Source organism: Maniola hyperantus, chromosome 7 (genome assembly GCF_902806685.2).
Source record: "Maniola hyperantus chromosome 7, iAphHyp1.2, whole genome shotgun sequence".
NCBI classification, from domain to species: domain Eukaryota; kingdom Metazoa; phylum Arthropoda; class Insecta; order Lepidoptera; family Nymphalidae; genus Maniola; species Maniola hyperantus.
This window is the reverse complement of record NC_048542.1, coordinates 10,472,661-10,491,772: the sequence shown is the minus strand read 5'-3', so window position 1 is coordinate 10,491,772 and position 19,112 is coordinate 10,472,661. Positions and strand designations below refer to the sequence as shown.

The following is a 19,112-nucleotide window of genomic DNA, read 5'->3' as shown; positions in this document are numbered from 1 at the left end:
TATTCTAGGACCATGGTCTTAATAGCTATCTGCATGCCAAATTTCAGCCCAAATCGTCCAGTAGTTTCAGCTGTGCGTTGATAGATCAGTCAGTCAGTCAGTCACCTTTTCCTATTAACTAGTTATAGTTATATTTAAGATTTCAGATTGAGAAATATAGAAAACGAGTAATGATGAAAATTATTAAATTTTATTTGTTTATATTTGAACATTGCAAATTATACATTTCCATAAATCTACATTTTTGGTTAAAGTAGGTATTTATTAGAGTGATGGTAACTCATAGTGGTAACTCATTTCATTAGTCAAGTATTTTTTAAATTTCTTATCGTGTCAAGGCTCTGAGTTCTAGTCTTTTAAGCCTAAATAAAATATGATGATCGCCATCTTTTGACGGGTTTCAAGACTACTTATTAAAACAGTCTACCGCGCCCTCTATAAAAGCTATAGTCAAACCAAGTTATTAGTATTAATTACCAGATGGCGTTACATTCACGTTCATTACACAATCACAAACCAAAAAAATATTGATAGGCTGCAGAGTGATACGTAGTATCCCTATTAATCTGTGCTGCAGAGTCTATATTACTTTACTCTATGCTGCAGAGTGCAGTGAGTACTATGTAAATATTGGTTGCAGTCTGCAGTCAGCAGATGTTATAACATTTCAGAAAGCTTTTTAAAGTTTACAGACCAGGACCTGCAGTATCACAGTCCTTACTCTAAGCCAAAGAAAATGGCTCTGTGTAATTTCTTCTGGTGGATGGACCGCGAGGGGGTCATTGACCATTGTAACGAAGTTTTAGTTTTGATGGTTTTGATAAGAAAATATAGGAACACTAGGTAATGCCCGCGACTTCGTCCGCGTGAGTTTGGATTTTTAAAATTCCTGTAAGAACTCTTTGATTTTCCGGGATGAAAATTAGTCTATGTCCTTCCCCGTGATGCAATCCATCTCCATCTCTATACCAAATTTCGTCAAAATCGGTTAAACGGATGGGCCATGAAAAGCTATCAGACAGACAGACAGACACACACTTTTGCATTTATCTATAATAAGTATTAAAGTACGGAAAGTATGGATTCTTAGAATTACTTCCTCGTAAATTGCTTCATTAGAGAAAGAGGGGGACTGAAAAAGAAGGGGACTGTAATTTAGAAATTATAAAGGTCTGCCGGTGATCGTACCCGGGACCTCCCACTGAACTGATAAGACCACAGCGCTCACCACTGCGCCAGGGAGGTCGTGTAAAACTTTCATTCAAACCGTCGTCGTCGGTCGTCGCGTCGATTGTGTTGAGCTACAGTAATTAATTCGATAACTCGAATGGGCAATATTAATCGAATCTCGATTGTCCGTCTGTATGATTACATCGCGTCGCCGGTGGAGTGCGCAATCCCTTTGTAGAGGTTTGGTTTGGGGGAAATTGTATCAGTGCATGCATATTGCATACCTCTGTGCGCTTTACCCAATGTAATAATTGTGCTAGGTATTCAAATAGAAAGATACCTACTGGGTAGGTAGGTACTAGGTATATCTACTCATGAAAATATTTACTTATTAACTAGTTGATGTCCGCGACTTCGTCCGCGTGGATTTGGGTTATTAAAAATCCCGTGGGAACTGTTTGATTTTCCGGGATAAAAAGTACTTAGCATATTGCCGTGCATATGGCCGTGAAAAGCTAGCAGACAGACAGAGAGAAAGACAGAGACAGACAGACACACTTTTGCATAACACTTTAGTATTGAAGTATGGATTAAATAACTGGAGAAAGTACGTACGTACCTACCTACTATACGTAATATTACGCCTACAATCTGAGAAATCGTACCTATAGTAGGTAGGACGTGCGGGTGTGCGGGGTCCCCCCCCCACCTCATACCCCGATTGCTATCTCAAACTGTCGCGGACTATACTAGCTACGAGCATAGAAGATATAAGTAATATGCAACGAGGTTTTACAGTGCACATGACGTGTACAATATGACAAACATAGTAATAGGCAGTGGCGTGCAGGTCATAGAGGCATAAAAAGTCTAATCTTCTAATACTTATATACTTCTATTTTGACGGGACTTTCACAGACAAGTAGAGGATTAACCAAGGAGTAACATGCCTACTTTTTAACTGACTTTCAAAAAAGGAGGAGCTCAGCTTTTCTACCTATTTACACCGAAATCTCCGAGATTTTTGAACCAATTTGCATTTTTTTTTGATCAATACAGGAACTTTACGATGTAGTTCCAAAAAAAAATTTCATTCCAACTCCTCAATCCTGATGCTGCAGGGGACCTGACCACCAAAACTGATGGGATTTAGAAACTATTGGTTATAAATTGATGTTGTAGGTGCCACGGCCCACCTACCAAGTAAAGACTTTATCGTTGAACTTGAGGGCCAACTCTTCAACCCTGATGCTGTGAGGAATTGTATTCCTAAATCGTGGTGATTTAGAAACTGGCCTACTAAGCCGGTTAGAAAAGCTTGCTTCCAAATCCTACTAACATTATTCCTAATCGGTATGTCAAAAAATCCCGGAAAATCAAAGAGTTCGCAAACGAAGTCGCTGGCATCAGCTACTTAGGTAGGTATCTATAAATTTTGTTCTGTGAACTGTTTCTACCTACATTTTGTTAATTGTTTAGAATCCAAACAACAGTCCACAGACGTCACCTGCAATTATTAAGTATTTTAAAATGTTCGCAGACGAACTGATACAAATTGGATAATGGGCGCTGCAGGTAGCGCGTCCCGCTGTGACGTCACGAGCAGGTGACGTTTGGACTGTCATGGCGGCGACGTGAATTATTTGGCGGGAACATTGTTTTCTATATTTATCATGATCTACTAGCTGACTAGCTGATGCACACGAGTTTGTCCGCGTGGATAGATTAAAATTTATCATATCTACCTATAGGTTTTTAAAAATTCCGTGGTGAACTCTTTGATTTTCTGAAATAAAAAGTAGCATAATATACCTAAGTACTTAGGTAGGTACACTCTCCAGATCTTCAATTACATCTACTTATATTACATGCAAAAAATCATGTCGAACCGTTGCTTCGTTGCGACGTGATAAAGGACAAACCAACAAATCAATAATCCAATGAACCAACAACTAATCACACTTTCGCATCTAAGTATTTTTTTTAATAAATAAAATTAAAGTGTCAGTCTGTAATTTCGAAATAACTACCTCATATTTAGGCTCATAATATAGTTATCTATTTGAACTTTACTGAATTATCACTGAATCACGCGTTTTGAAAATTTTTGTCTATCTGTTTGAACGGGCTAATCTTCGGAACGGCTGAACTTATTTTGACGGGACTTTCACGGGCAAGTAGAGATATGTCAGGGAGTAACAAGTTCAAGCCCAGATGCTGTAAATGAGGAATTGCAATCTTAAATTCTAAAGAACCATGCATTTAAAAATGTTTTTACGATATTTGGTCCTGATGATATCTTGCATCTCGGGGACGGGCTACTACTTACAGATAGGCTACTTTTTGTCCTGGAAAGTCAAAAGTTCCCACGGGTTAAAAAAAATCTAAATCCACGTTTATAATATTAAGTATGGATTCTATGCAATTTCAGACCTAGAAAGAGTCAGGAGGACGCAGTTTGCCTACCTAAATATTTACCTAAGTCCTAAATCATTATCAGAGTGCCATTATCCAAATAAAGGTGGCACATACCATACAGTACCTACTTACCTAACAAAAACACTTTAAAACTAAGTATTCAGACAGCATATTATTATCAAACACCATAAGTACATAATATTATTATCCACTTTCCAACAACCATACCCCTGTAAAGAACCTAATTTCACAGACAATAAGTAATCGAAACTTGTTTAACGGAATGCAAAACAAAAGAAAATTGGAATAAAGAAATCAATCGCAATCGAATCAAGAATTCGCAAACTGTAAGTGAGAGTGGGATGCATAAATACAAATTCAGTGCAAATAGAAAGAGGTGGAAATAGCGTTAATCCTATTGGCTTATACCGGGCGACGTTTGCCACGATTGGTCGCCGTGCTTTATTGAACTGTCACTGAAGACCGCGGTTTAGGGGTGAGCGGTAATTCGGGGGCAAAAGGGGGAGAAAAGGTCGGAAAATGGGGTAGGGAGATGGGGGATCGGGTGTTTCACAGAACGGAGTTTGGCGATTGACTTGTGGGTAGTTTTTGGGGTTCCTTTGAGGATTGAAAGGGATTTTTGAGTATTGGATCCGGGAAACGGTTTGTCTATTTTGTGTCACCGACAAAATGTTTTATAATAGGAAACATTTTTTGATCAAAATATACCTACGAACCTTTTCAAATCGACTTTGAATCGAGGCTTGTTTTACAATTATTCATCCAGACAGAAAATGTTGATTGAAAAATGATGCCACTTAAATATTTCAGTTGATATTTTCACTCATCACTCGCTTATCCAATTTTTTCCCAACTGCGGCGAAGTCCAAAGGAGGGTTATCTTATAATAAGATCAAATAAGATTCTTATTTGACCTGTGTGTATGCATGTCCATTAACTATGTCTGCTTGTACGTAATTAGGTACAAAAAAGCGGTTTTGTTGAGTAATTACTCAACGGCTCAACCGATTTTGATAAATGATAGATACGTCATTATATAATAGATTTGTCTTGATTGTGTAGGTAGGTAAGTGTCACTGGGTACTTACCTGAAAGACTTAAAAAATCAAAATGGCGCATTTTATGTAGTAATTTAATGTGCAGACCCTCAAATGGGGTATCAAAATCATCATCATCATAATATTATCATAGGAATACCTAATAAGATAGGATCCGGTTGTTGTAGGTCTGTATCAATCTACCAGAGGTAATTTACTTGTAGGTACCTACCTAATACATTATATCTGCTACTACCTACCTATAGCTCAAACCTGTTGTTTTAAGTAGGTAGGTACACTGTACTATACCTATACCTGGCTTTGCCTCGTGAGGTAGGTAATTACTAATTATTAAAAAAATTACCTACTTGTTAAAATCAGGTAGGTAGATATTGATCTAGATACCTACTAGATAGATACCTACCTGAATATTTTTTGATATGTACCTATATTTTGCAATTTTTGATATGTATTTAAAATTATTTGGAAATTTCCTTGAAGTGTGGGTAAAAACACTATCAGAAAAATTATAAATATAAGTAGATACCTAAATCTTTCTACAGTTCCAAAAAAAATCATCAAATTTTTTTTCGTTCATTTTCGTTTGATCATTTTCGTGAATTGGATACTAAGCGTAGGTAGGTACTTTCTTAGATTTTATCTTTTTAGTTACCTACGTTACCTACGTATTACAAAAAAGTTATTCGAAATAAAATTGAACCTAACTATCAAATAATGATTTTTAATGTTTGTAGGCTGAAAATATAGCAGTGTAAAAAAATTATTGATCAGTTTTAATCTAAGTAGGTAGATACCTTCTTAGATTGAAACTGATCAATAATAATTTTTAGGTAGGTATATTTTTGTACCCATACCTCTACGAAGTAAGTACCTTAATAAAACTATCTCATCATAACAATACCTTTACCTAGTAGGTAGGTAATAGGTATATTATAATAGTAGGCATTTATTCCAAACTCAAATGTCACCGTGCCAAAAGCTCTGATTGGCGCACGGAACGCGGGAAAATTGTTGACTTTTCCTCTCTGACGTTGCGGTGCCACGCCTTCGCGAATGTTCCCTCTTATTATTGGATATAATATGCTATATAATATGTTCTATATGTTATTACAATCAGATGACTTTATAATAATTTCAAATGCCAGGTTTAGGTAGGTAAACCAAATACCTAAGTAGATACAGTTTGATAGTAAATGTGCATTTATTTTCTTTGCTACACTGGAAAGCGTGCTATTTGAAACAATTAGCTTAGAATCAATAATGCTTAGTTAATTTCCTACTGAAATTTTAGCGATGTACCTACCTACTAAGTATGGGTAACTAAGTACACAAGAAAACAGGAAGTACAAATAAAAAAATGATTCTTGCAGCATCTTTAATTCACTTACCTACCTACTGTTTTTATAACATTATGTTAACATTAATCATCTCATTATTCGCGATTTATAATGTTCCTCTCGCCTCTTTATAGCCCGTGTAAATGGGAAAACGAAATAACCATTTAATTTCGCGCGGAACGGGCGTCATTATTCTAAATGGCTGGCTGACGCAGCGCCGTAATGCCACAAATTAAAGCTTAAAACGGACGCTTAACAGCTGACCCAAAATCGAAGTCTCCCCCTGTCTGGGGGCCGCAGTCAGACGCGAAAAGCAACGGGGCGGAGACTTGCCCCGCCTTCGAACGACGCCACGCGGAGAGATCGAGTCAAAAGTACCCCGGCCGTAGGACGCGCGGCTCGCTGCCAACGCGCCAAAAAAATTACATGTCAAAAGTGACAGCTCTCGTTCCCGCGTTCGCACCTCGAACAATTTTTGGATATTTTATAGAGTTGATTTCATTTTAAATTACTAAATCACACCCAATATTATTATTTCCGCTTTTCGTCTTTTATAGAAAAAAATATTATTTTCATGATTGATTCTTGAATATCAGGAATGCCGCATTGAAATGTAAATAGTACCTAGTGTAGTTAGGTACCTGTAATTTAGAATTAATCGACTAAAGAAATAAATAGGTACTAAGCATAACATAATAATTATTAGAATTTTGAAATTCCAAATGTTGAAACAGCTGAAAAAGTAGTATAGTAATTAAAAACAAAAGAGTTTGATTAAGAAAAGAATGAAACAGTAATTTATTATTTTAAGTCATAAACAAGGAAGTGTCTGTGTTGACTTATCGAAGGTGTTGATGGTCTGAAAAAAAGGAAAAACTTTATTTTAATAATGGAAGTAGCACAGACTCCTCTTCAATTAACGCAAGAACAACAAGATCGAAGATTAACAGGTAGGTCAATTTTATAACTACAGGTAATCACTACCCAAATGTGAAAGTGTGTTTGTTTTTTGGTTTGTCCTTCAATCACGCCGCAACGGAGCAACGGATCAACGTAATTTTTTGCATGGATGTTGTTAAAAACCTGCAGAGTGACAAAGGCAACTTTTATCCCGGAAAATCAAAGAGTTCAAATGGGATTTTTAGAAACCTAACTCCACGCGGACAAAGTCGCGGGCATCAGCTAGTTTGTTATGAAAAATATCTTATTATGACTTGAGTCACGAATTCAGCTATTTTATTTCGCTACGTGTAGAAAAGACTACGAGTCGTAGCGCTTGCTACGGCTACGGCGGACTACGGCAGTTTATGGAGAGAGGTAAGTATGTAATAATATATTGAGCTTTAATTTAATTCACTATAAAAAAAGCAAAATGCATCGTTTGCGCTGTGTAAGTAAGTATAAATTAGCTACATTTACAGATCATGTTGGTACCTACCTAAGATTTGAAAAATTAGCACTTCAAACATTTTATCAATGGGATTTTTAAAGAAAACCTAACCAAAAAGTCGCAAGAAAACGTTAGTATAATATTATATAAATGATATTAGCTTTCTTATTTTTTAATAAGAAAAATTCATAGATATTATTGAAAGGTACTTATCATCACCAGCTTTATTTGCTTAAAATTCAAATTAGGCTGTTCGCACACTATCAAATTGTTCTATCTCTAAAGGCAAAGGCGCATTATTATTCAGGCAGCGTGCGCCGTAACTCGGGGTCTATTTGACTGATTTTCAGCCGCTCCATGATTTGCCACTTTACCCGGTCAGAACGCGTTTTGAATACAAAACAGCCAATAGTAGAGATGGGGATTCAAATTTCATTTTCGTATTCGAATAATGGGTTCGCGTGTTGAATAACTTTGGGATGCGTTTTCGACTGTCAATACGAGTTTATTACTTTGTAATAATAGAATGAATTCCGAGTTTGTTTTTACTTAGGGCTGCCTGTATAGTAGGTACTGGCATTGACGATGCCCGCGACTTAGTCCGTGTGGATTTACATTTTTAAAATCTTGTGCAAACTTCTTCGGAATGCAAGCTATTCCTGTACCAAATTTCAACAACAACAACAAAATCGGTTTAGCCAATGGGCCGTAAAAAGCTTAAAGATTTGTAAGTGGTAGTTTTACTAGGTTCATCCTCAGTTTCACACAGAAACTCTTCGGGGCGAGTTACCTAATTCTGGTAACTAAATCGATTTTGATCTATTTTTGTGCAGATCTCAAGTTTATAATAGTTCTAACTGCAAAAGCTTCATCTCAATCAGTCCAGTAGTACCTACCTATTTGTAGGATGCGTGTTCAAAGAAATGAAAAAACTTGAAATTTTATAATAGGTACTTAGGTAGGTAGGTAGTGATTATTCCTAATATTATTTCATTTGGAAATTTAAACCAGCATGTAATTTAAACCTGAGAAAAATCTAGCGGAATTCCACGAGCAGTAAAATGTGTGCGAAATCCCGTTCCAATGTCGTGTCGTATCGGTCAAGTGCGAGTCAGACGTCGCGCGCGAATGGTTCCGTAATAGCATACTACTTTTTTTGTTTTTAATTTTCATGGCAGCTTTTTGCAAATGAAATTTAAGCATTTGTTGTCATAGCGACTATAAAAATACACATTCTTTGAAAACTTCAACTTTCAAACTACAGTGCAAGAGTACAAGAGATACCTCCTGCTGCTGACGGACGGATGGATAGACGGACGAACTGCGGAGCCTTAGTAAAAGGGTCCCGTTGGCATCTTTCGCATACGGAATCCTAAAAATGGTAGAAAAGCGTTATATCTATTTCTAAGCGATAATAAGATCTATCTGCACTTGATGGGTTTTCCGCCTATCCGCGATTGATTGACGCGGAATTTCAGCAAACTGTCACTTCTCTGCCAAAATTGTTAACGAAACGATGTATAAAAGATTTCCGCTCGGATTTGTTTTGTAGTCGTTGGAATTCCGCATGCCGAATTCCCACTGAAGTCTTTAGCCTAAGTATATCAACTTTTCCGAAATACTGATAGGAATTTAGGTTCTTTGGTTCTAATAATAAACATAGAATATTGTTGGTCCTACCTATTTTATAATATTATGGTTGGAATCGTATTTTTCTTCCCCGCGAAATATAACACAAAACGGGATGACTGTAAATGGGGGGTAGTTCTAAAAGATTCCTTAGATCGTTTCCGTGAAAGGGGGAGGCAGAATTAATCAGGACGGCTCAAGAGCTCGCGTCAAAAGAAAACCAAATAAAACGGCAAGCGACAAAGTTTTCCGTTCCTGAATACCGACTTAGGGAAGAATGGAGTAGAATTTTATCGTCAACTTTTTAAATGAAGCTTCATAAAATGTTACTTAAGTAATTATTATTTTTAACTTTTATCGTATTTAACTTAAAAATGTGTCGTATGCGGTTTGCAGAAGGATTTGGCTGCCCATCGCAATTTTATCCCTAACTTCTATTTAATTAGTACTAGATGATGCCCACGGCTTCGCCCGCGTGGATTAAGGTTTTTTGAAAATCCCGTGGGAACTCTTTGATTTTTCGGGATAAAAAGTAGCATATGTCCTTCCCCGGGATGCTATTAAGCTATTCTTGTACCAAATTTCGTTAAAATCGGTTGAACGGATGGGCCGTGAAAAGCTAGCAGACAGACACACAGACAGACGGACACACTTTCGCATTTATAATATTAGTATGGAAGTTTAATATGGATTATGTGATCGATAAACGGGGCAACGAGCACGACTACTTATAAGAATAAAGCCCAAAGAAACTGTTGGTCTTAGTAAGACAATTACATGTCATTTTGAACTGTGACTAAGTAGTATTACTAATATATAAATGATTAAAATCTTTACGTTTGATCGACCTATTCAGAGTTTGTTACTGATAGATACCATGTCTCATGCGCATTAACTTACGCAAAACTAAGTAGGTAGGTACATTAACTACAATATGCATCGCATATTGTAGTTAATGTACCATGCATATGTTATTGACAAAATTTGGTGTTTTAAGAGATAGATATAAGAAACCTTGGGTACCATAATAATAACTTGACTATCAATTATATCATTAAAGAATAATATAAAATTTCATAGCAGCAAAGCAACATTTTGCTGTATCGATAGGATAAATTTAAATTTATTGAATACGAATATTTATTATGATTCAATATGAAATACTCGTATTTTCCATCCTATTAAGCAAAAAGATATGTTTGTTAAATCTCTTAAATTGCAGTGACCTATAAAATAGAAACGTTTGTGATATAAATCACAAGCATCATTAAAATATTAAAGGGCCTATTTCACAACCACCCAAGAAATTGACAAATTTTGACACAAATTTTGAAAACTAAATACAAATGATAATAATTATTAAGTAAGTAGTTTAATTTGTGATTGGTTGGTGCCTCAAAATGGTTAGCGCCCACTGAGATTTTTGCCTCTATCTATTGTATGGGATTACGTAACAGAGAAAGCGATATACTTACTTCTTTATTTATTTATTTGATATGCCGACGATAAATTGTAACTACATTTATATCTAATAATTAAAAAGAAGTTACAAATAATTCTACTGCAATTACAACTATCAATAGGCTACTTGACAATTTTTTTAAGTTGGTAGTAAATGGTTAATATTTGTCCTATTATATCAAAAAAATTAACACTATATTTTTTGCGCCCTAAAAACCGTAAAACTTTAATTTAAAAAAATATTTTTCTTAGACAGGTGAAAACACTGTCGGCCATGTTTGGCCGATAGATTATCTGTGCTCTGACGTCATGCATTTGTAAACAACAGCATAACCACAGAGTACATTATATATACTGAGCATAACCTACCAAAGTTTAATAAACATGACTTCTATACTAGTTTACATGAAAAATATAGTAATTATCGTTATTGCATCATCCGAGAATGTAAAAAACGCATCGATAAAGACCACAGGAAAGTTGTGGATTAGAGTGCCCAGTGAAATAAATATACGTAACACGCAAAGACTTGCTTAAAGGGATCCTATATGACTAACGACTTCAACCCAAATTTATTTTTGCAAAGATCACTTTGTTGTAAGTCTTACTTAATAACTTATTCAATTTATAAAGAGAAAACGATATTTTTTTACGTTTACTATGAGTTTTTAGAAATATATAAAAACTAGCTTATGCTCGTGGCTTCGCCCGCGTGGACTTCATAAATTTCAAACCTCCATTTAACCCACTCAGAGGTGGAATTTCAAAAAATCCTTTCCTAGTGGATACCTTCTCTTTACCTACAAAGAACACACTCACCAAATTTCATGTATCTAGGCCCAGCTGTTTAGATGTTTAGGCTGTGCGTTGATATATAAGTTAGTCAGGACTCTAAATTTTATATATATGGATACTACGTTAGTCCCCGCGTGACATAGGAATGACATTTCTTTGTTTACATATTTAGTGACGTCACATCATGGCTGACAGCGTTTTCTGCGTTTCAAATAAAAATAAAAATTGTATTTTTTTAAATTGGATTTATATATCCATCCTGCGTTTTTAATAATTGTTATTGATATATTTCGTTGTTTTAAGCAAAATACTATATAAATAATCATTTATTGGACGAAATTAGATATGAGTCAAGTAGCCTATTATGGGCATAAGTATAGGTAGGTACAGAATTGCATAGGTCTCCAGCTCAAATTTTTTAAGATTAATAAATCGATGAAAATAGTGAAGAAAATACACTACAAACTTTTAACATTATCAACTAATTAATATAACTATTATAATATGTAGCTAATTAATATTTACAATTGCGTAATTAACGAATTATTTAGTTATTACAACAATTACATAAAAACAATAAATTAAATTACAGTTTGATTAAAGATAAAGAATTAAAGATTAAAGATTACGACAATGTCAGGTCATACTTACATGCAGTACAATTTATTTTTAAATTTAATTAGAGTATCGTGGAAGATACCAATGTCAGTGCATGTTAAGTTCTTTCCGCGGATAGGGTAATAGGAAAGAAACAAAATATCAAGATGCCTGGGCTCCACGCCATCCTATTTCCGAAACGTAAGTGCCATACTCGGAACAAACATTGATTTATCTTGATACCGGGATTTACTTCGCTCTCCGCTCGTCGACTTCCAATTTTCCAAACTGTTCTTTTTATGTGTCTCATACAATTTTCTTTTATGTCCCTCCGAGTTTTATATAGCCTTCTTTCTGTTATTCCGGCGCGGTTTTATTTTATACATTATTCGTTATATTTATGCTAACGTAGGTATAATACCTACCTAGACAATAATAATAGGTAGGTACCTATTTTATATTCGTCTCGACTACTAGTCGGCTACCTTTTCATATTTTGACTAGGTACTTCTTTTGCAATAGGTAGGTACGTTTTTAATGTATTATATTAAGTATACTTAGTACGCGACTGCTCGAAATGACAATCGGGGAGGGAACAGCCCGCACACCCGCACAGTCCCCGCGCTAACCCGGTGCAGGCGAGCGCGGGTGACGTGCGGATGTGCGGGACGTCCCCCGACTCATACCCTGACTGCCATCTCGAGTCTCGACCTGTCGTGGACAATACCTACCGCCGCTTTCGATGATAATAGGTAATTGAAAATCTAATTTAGATTTCAATCTGGTTCAAGTCAGAGAAAATATAGAAATAGACGAATCATTGACACGAGTCCTCCTCACGGGTCGGGGGTTAAAAGGGGTGATTATTGCTTAATCAACTTGTGACAAAATCAATATTGACCGCACGCCCGCGGGGCGAGCCCGGGGCGACAGACAACATGCTGGTACAATAAAATACCTATAGTCAGTAAAAAATGACTCCTCACACGCCATTTTAACTCTAGAGGTCAACTATCATGTCAAAAGTACGATTTACCTTGAGAATATTGATTTAAATCGTACTTTTGACATGAAATTTGACACAAAAATTTAAAAATGCGCAGTTCACGCGTTTTATATGTTTTTTTCTACTCTTCAAAGTTAGGTTTAAACACCATACCTTCTAGTATCATATTGTGACTAGCTTATTCCCGCGACTTCGTCTGCGTGGACTAATTTCGAACCCCTATTTTATCCCCTTTGGTTTGGGTTGGATTTTCAAAAATCCTTTCTTAAAGGATGCCTACGTCATAATAGCTATCTGCATGCCAAATTTCAGCCCGATCCGTCCAGTTATTTGAGCTGTGCGTTGATAGATCAATCAGTCAGTCAATCAGTCAGTCAGTCAGTCAGTCAGTCAGTCACCTTTTCCATATGTATGATCCATTTCCATGCATTGTTAGATTTGAGGTCTTCCATCTTCGCACATTACACAGACTAAGACTTCCTAGCTGAAAAACTAGGTATAGTACTTACTTAGACTACGCTCTACTAGAAATAATTCCCAATGTCTAAGTAGCCCTTTGGTTCAAAATCGAGTTATCTGGCGGTAGTTAGACATAATTGCCATTCGGCAATCAGGCTGACTTTATTATGTTTGTTTATTTACCTTCCACTGGGGGTGGTTGATGTCCCTAGAGTTGATAACTTGATAGAGCTGATACCCATCATCATCATTACCCATATTATAAACTACCTTATGTTCGCGACTTCATCCGCGTGGACTACATAAATTTCAAACCCCTATTTCACCCATTTAGGGATTGAATTTTCAAAAATCCTGTCTTAGCGGATGCCTGCGTCATAATAGCTATCTGCATGCGAAATTTCAGCTTGATCCGTCTAGTAGTTTGACCTGTGCGTTGATAGATCAGTCAGTCAGTCAGTCAGTCACCTTTTCCTTTTATATATTTAGTTATGCGAAAGTGTGTTTTTTTGTTCTTCAATCATGCCGCAACGGAGCAACGGATCGACGTGATTTTTTTGCACGCATATAGTTTTTTTTAATTTTTTATTCATGTTTACCAAAAAATAATAATAATCTTTAATCTCTATAAGACATCTCTACCAGTGACCCTTGGTAGTTGAGAGAGATACTTTTATCCTATAAAATAGTCCACGCGGATTTGGATTTTTAAAAATCCCGTGAACTAAGTACTCTTCGATTTTCTAGAATAATAAGTAGCCTCTGTCCGTCCCCAGATGCAAGCTAAGTACCTCTATATCTAACTTTCGTCAAAATAAATTAAACGGATGGGCCATGACATGAAACTAGTAGACAGACATACAGAGACAATAGAGGACTCTGAAGTAGATGTGAACTTATGTCACCTCTAGATTTGTACAGCTCTGTAGGAGTTAGGATAATTCAATGACGTAATTCCATTTAAGGCAGCGTCACTGGCAGTGCCCATCTGCCGCAGCTGTACAGTAGCCGGCAAGAAATATCGTCCTTTAGAATGAGATTTCGGTTTTGTAGAGCGTTGTCTCTTTCACTCATATCTAGGGATGAGACGTTTTGTCGGGCTCAACGACAGAAACAACGCTCTACGAAATAGCTATCTCCTTTTAAAGGTCGATGTACATTATTTTCTGCCGCGTACTGTAGCTATATCAAAGACACCAACCGTTGTGAGGGAAATCAGGGAATTTCTCTTTCGCTCTCTTAGTCCTGACTATTATGGTTTAATTTCTTAGCTTGAACTCATCAAGGAATGCTATACCTTTTAAACTAGAACTCTCCTAAGCTCGGTTAGAGCTTACCCTTTTATAGTAGAGCTACCCTGAGCTCAGTTCGAGCTTACCCTTTTATAGTAGAGCTATTAGCTCAGTAAATTAATTAGGTGATCCTATTAATAAACAGATATATTAAGAGCGGTGATCAGGAGGTAGCTTATCGTCGGTTCGTGGGCCGGGCACGCATCTCAAGCTTTGGATCCTTTTAGTGCATTTTAAGCAATTAAAAAAAATGTTGTGAAGAAACCTGCGTGTCATGAGAGATCTTACATAATATTCTCAAAGGTGTATGTAGTTTGCCAATCTGCTATTGGTCAGTGTGGTAGACTATGAATTTGTTTTCCCGTCGTGTCACACTGTTACTAGTTGAAACTTTTTTATCCATTATAAATCCTAATGAGTCACATGTTACTGTGGGTGTAACTCGACGGGAAAAATCGATCGTTTCCCAACGAGTCACACTGTACACAATTGGGTGTCACCCTTTGGGTACCCCTCTTTGCCAGGAGGGAAGGAGTGAATCCTTCTCATTCTGAGAGGAAGTCCATGCAGAGTAGTGAGCCGGCTATGGGTTGTTGATGATAATGATGGATCATAAATTATGCATACATTCCTTGCTACGCATGACGCATCATATATCCACATCTTTTTGTAAGGCTCTTGTAACCAAAATAAGTAGGTACTTTTAATCTCTGGACCCAAATATTTAGGTAGGTAGGTAGATATATCTCGCATAATTATATTTTTGTAAACATTACAAATCGCTTTATCCCTGAAACCCATGGTATAGCATTCACCAATCACTTAATTGATTCATCATTTTCGTACCCATATAATACTTTTACCTTTTTCTTGAGCCTTATTTACATTACAATAGGGTTTAAAATTGATTGTTGCTACGTTCCAAATTGTTGGTCCTATTAAAGGAGGGGTACTTTATTTGATAGCAAGTGGAAATGCTATTAAAGTGAAAGGGTGTGATTTGCGATAGTTATTCTATTAGCGTTATTGATATCAAGTAGGTATGTGAGATATTTATTGTGTCAGTATTAACAGCTATTAATAGATAAAATTAATACTTATACCTAGTCACAATCCACTAGCGCCAAGTGCGGATTGGCAGACTTCCTACACCTCACGATATTTTTCTTCAATGTTATAACAAGTGATAATTAATTTCTTGAAACGAACATAACTCTGAAAAGTTAGAGGTCTGGAATCAAACTACTTACCGGCCCTTTACCTCCTTTTCGTCCCTAAAACTAATTATCATCTAATATTGGTACACATACACTATAATAAAGAAAAAGAAAGAAAGAAAAAACGATTAGTTTAGCCACACATCACACGATATAATGTTTTCTAGCAACCGGCTCGTAGCATCTCAATGCTCGTAGCAGTCGTAACTCGTAGCACAGTTAAAATCATAGACAAAAAAAATCAGAGTCTAAACTTCTTGGAGTGAGTGATACGAAGTATGAGTATTATTATGTTTAATGTTTATTCACAGGTGAAGACAACACCTCCCCTCTTCGCTGGTCCCCACCAACATCAGCCGCGTTGGTAGCAGCTGCTTTAGCACCGCCGGCACTGCGACCTTGGCTGCCAGACCCACCTTCTAAGAAGACCAACCACTTGGGTAAGCCATGCCTTTATAGGACCTTGTTTTGTCCTGTCATATAAAATGTATTGGAACATAACATTATTTCCATCTTTAGAGAAATATATACCTAGGAGTAAGACTAAATAAGGTAGGTATTTACTTAGATATAATGGTATCTTTTAGACATAGATGGCAGATAGGATGGCAGGTAGGATAGGACTATCTCAAAATATAAAATCAGATAAACATACCTAACGGCCGGAATTAATAATAATAATCAATCTAGATCTGTAATCTGGTACATTAATTACCTTGTAGCCAATGCTTGCAACATTGTTATTTGTCAGAAAAGATCATGCAATTTTCGATCGACAGATAGATTGATTTATTAATTAATTTTAGCCGTAAAACAGCTTGGTGCCTACTTCTTATTAAAGTAATTTTAAAGCTTAACGCTGGATCCCGTAGTTTGCGCGCGCATATACATCTCCCATGCTTTTCCTCGGCCAGGTCTGGTGTGCGTGGTGTGTGGGGACACGAGCTCGGGGAAGCACTACGGCATCCTCGCTTGCAACGGTTGTAGCGGTTTCTTCAAAAGATCTGTGAGGAGAAAGCTTATATACAGGTTTGTTATTAAAATTGCATACCTACTCTCTCCTCTCTCCACGGCAAACGGGACAAAAATGTAACTCTCGATAAGAGAGGCATACTTGCGCCCCTTGCCGTTTTCAGCTGTTTTTGCTGCGGCTCTATTATAAATTAATTGTGTTATAAAATATACTTAACACTTATATTTACTAAGCTATACTTTTAGGCTATACTTACTAGCATTCTTAATGTCCGGCAACAATACTTATGTTCAATAATTTTGCGCTTCCACTCTGAAATCGATCCCAGCACTATAGACAATAGCAAAAGAGTAATCAAACTTCCTACGCACTCTACAAATACATGTTTCGCTGGATCACAATATGAATTTAGCTCATCATTGGCGTATAATATATTTAGCAGGGCTAACAAAGATATCAAAATATACCAAATAAATAAATTCAATTTGACCAAAGCAATTAAAACCTGGCTGGCATCCAAAGGCTATGAAGAAACAGAAAATATTTTAAAAATTAGAATATAGTTTGCGTGCGCGCCCGCTCACACACACACACACACACATACACACGCTCACACACACATATATATACACACACACACATACAGAAAACACACACGTACACACACTCACTCTTATCTATAATTTTAGTATAATATTAGATATAATATATATTAAGTCCTTAGTTTTAGAAAACTTGTAACTGCCTTCTGCAATACAGGGTTTTCCTAGTGCAGAGGGTAGGAAACTTGTTTCTTGTGTCTAAATTCTAAATTCTAAATAAATTATTCTTATTCTTCTTATTCTTATTCTTCTTCTTATTTCCCGAGAAGTCTATTTATACCTTCTTCGACCACCTAGCTTTAACCTACCCGTTAGAATTCACAATTTTTCATTTGTAAAAACCGTGGACTGTTTCTTTCAGCTGACCATATTATCTTACCACTAGAGCTTAAAATAATTTTTACTTTGCGAATGAACAGGGTTTTCCTAAAATCTTTCAAAAATGGTTGTCTACAACACCAATAAACTATCTAATCATAAACTAAGTATGTTTGTTTTTTTTCATCTAAGTGCTATCGAAGCATTGATTTAATGTCATTTTCAATATGGAAAAAATTCCCAATTTGGTAACATAATTTTCTTTTCAAACTATTTGTTTTTCAAAATTATGTCGCCATTAAGTATATTTAAACAGATGTTTTATTGCAAAATACTACAATTGAACTAAATTACTTTTCGTGTGCAACATACCAATTTGCTTTTTGATGACTATTAATGTGTGCCAATATATTTTTTTATGTACTTAGGTAGGTATACCTACCTATTTTGTTTCCTTGTAACTAGGCTTCACCTTTCAAGGAATGAAGGACTTTCTGTGGTTTATTAGGTATAAAGTAAGTAATAAGTAAGTAAATATTTAAAACGAAAAGGTGACTGACTGACTGATCTATCAACGCACAGCTCAAACTACTGGACAGATTGGGCACAAATTTAGCAAGCACATGGCTATTATGATGTAGACATCCGTTAAGAAAGGATTTTTAAAATCCAACCCCTAAGGGGGGTAAAATATTGACTTGAAATTTGTATAGTCCACGTGGACGAAGTCGCGGGCATAAGTTAGTACCTACCTAAATAACGGGTATGTACACGATTAGTACGATAATTTTGAAATATCGATATTAATTGTAGTCTACATTATCATAATATGTTTTGCCCTGATTTCAGCCATGCCTTTCAGCCCGATCCGTCCAGTAGTTTGAGCTGTGCGTTGATAGATCAGTCAGTCAGTCAGTCAGTCAGTCACCTTTTCCATTTATATATTTAGATTATTATTATTATTTTTACTTTTAACATTAGATATAAAAATATTTCTTTGTATACCTACCGCTAGCTTCCTATTTAATAAATTATTTCTTAGGTAAACGTGTACAAACGTATAGTTTCAGTACTAATTAATTCAATAACAAAAAAATTGGGCAACAATATGACACAGAACCGAAATACAAAAGACAAAGATGATTCAGGTTCAGCACCTAGCCCAATTTGAACAATGGTGTTACACATAATATTTTGGCCAAACTTTACCTTTAGGTTGTTAGAACAGGTGCTACACGTCCGTATGTCTGGTCATAGACCGCGGACTGTGTCATATCTGTGACCTCATTATTTAGTCGATTTGACTTTCTCCGATTTAGCAACTTTAATCTTATTTACTTCTCAAGTAAATGATGCCAGCAACATCGTC

At 36.2% G+C, this 19,112-nt stretch overlaps 1 protein-coding gene across 1 annotated transcript in view; it reads left to right on the top strand.

The window, feature by feature from the left end:
• The first annotated feature begins 6,893 nt into the window (after window positions 1–6,893).
• Window positions 6,894–19,112, top strand: part of Hr51 (Hormone receptor 51) — a 33,737-nt gene continuing 21,518 nt past the window's right edge. The window contains exons 1-3 of the mRNA XM_069499518.1: window positions 6,894–6,954; window positions 16,162–16,290; window positions 16,765–16,879. Coding sequence (XP_069355619.1) covers window positions 6,894–6,954; window positions 16,162–16,290; window positions 16,765–16,879 — 305 coding nt within the window. The remainder of the gene's footprint in view (window positions 6,955–16,161; window positions 16,291–16,764; window positions 16,880–19,112) is intronic.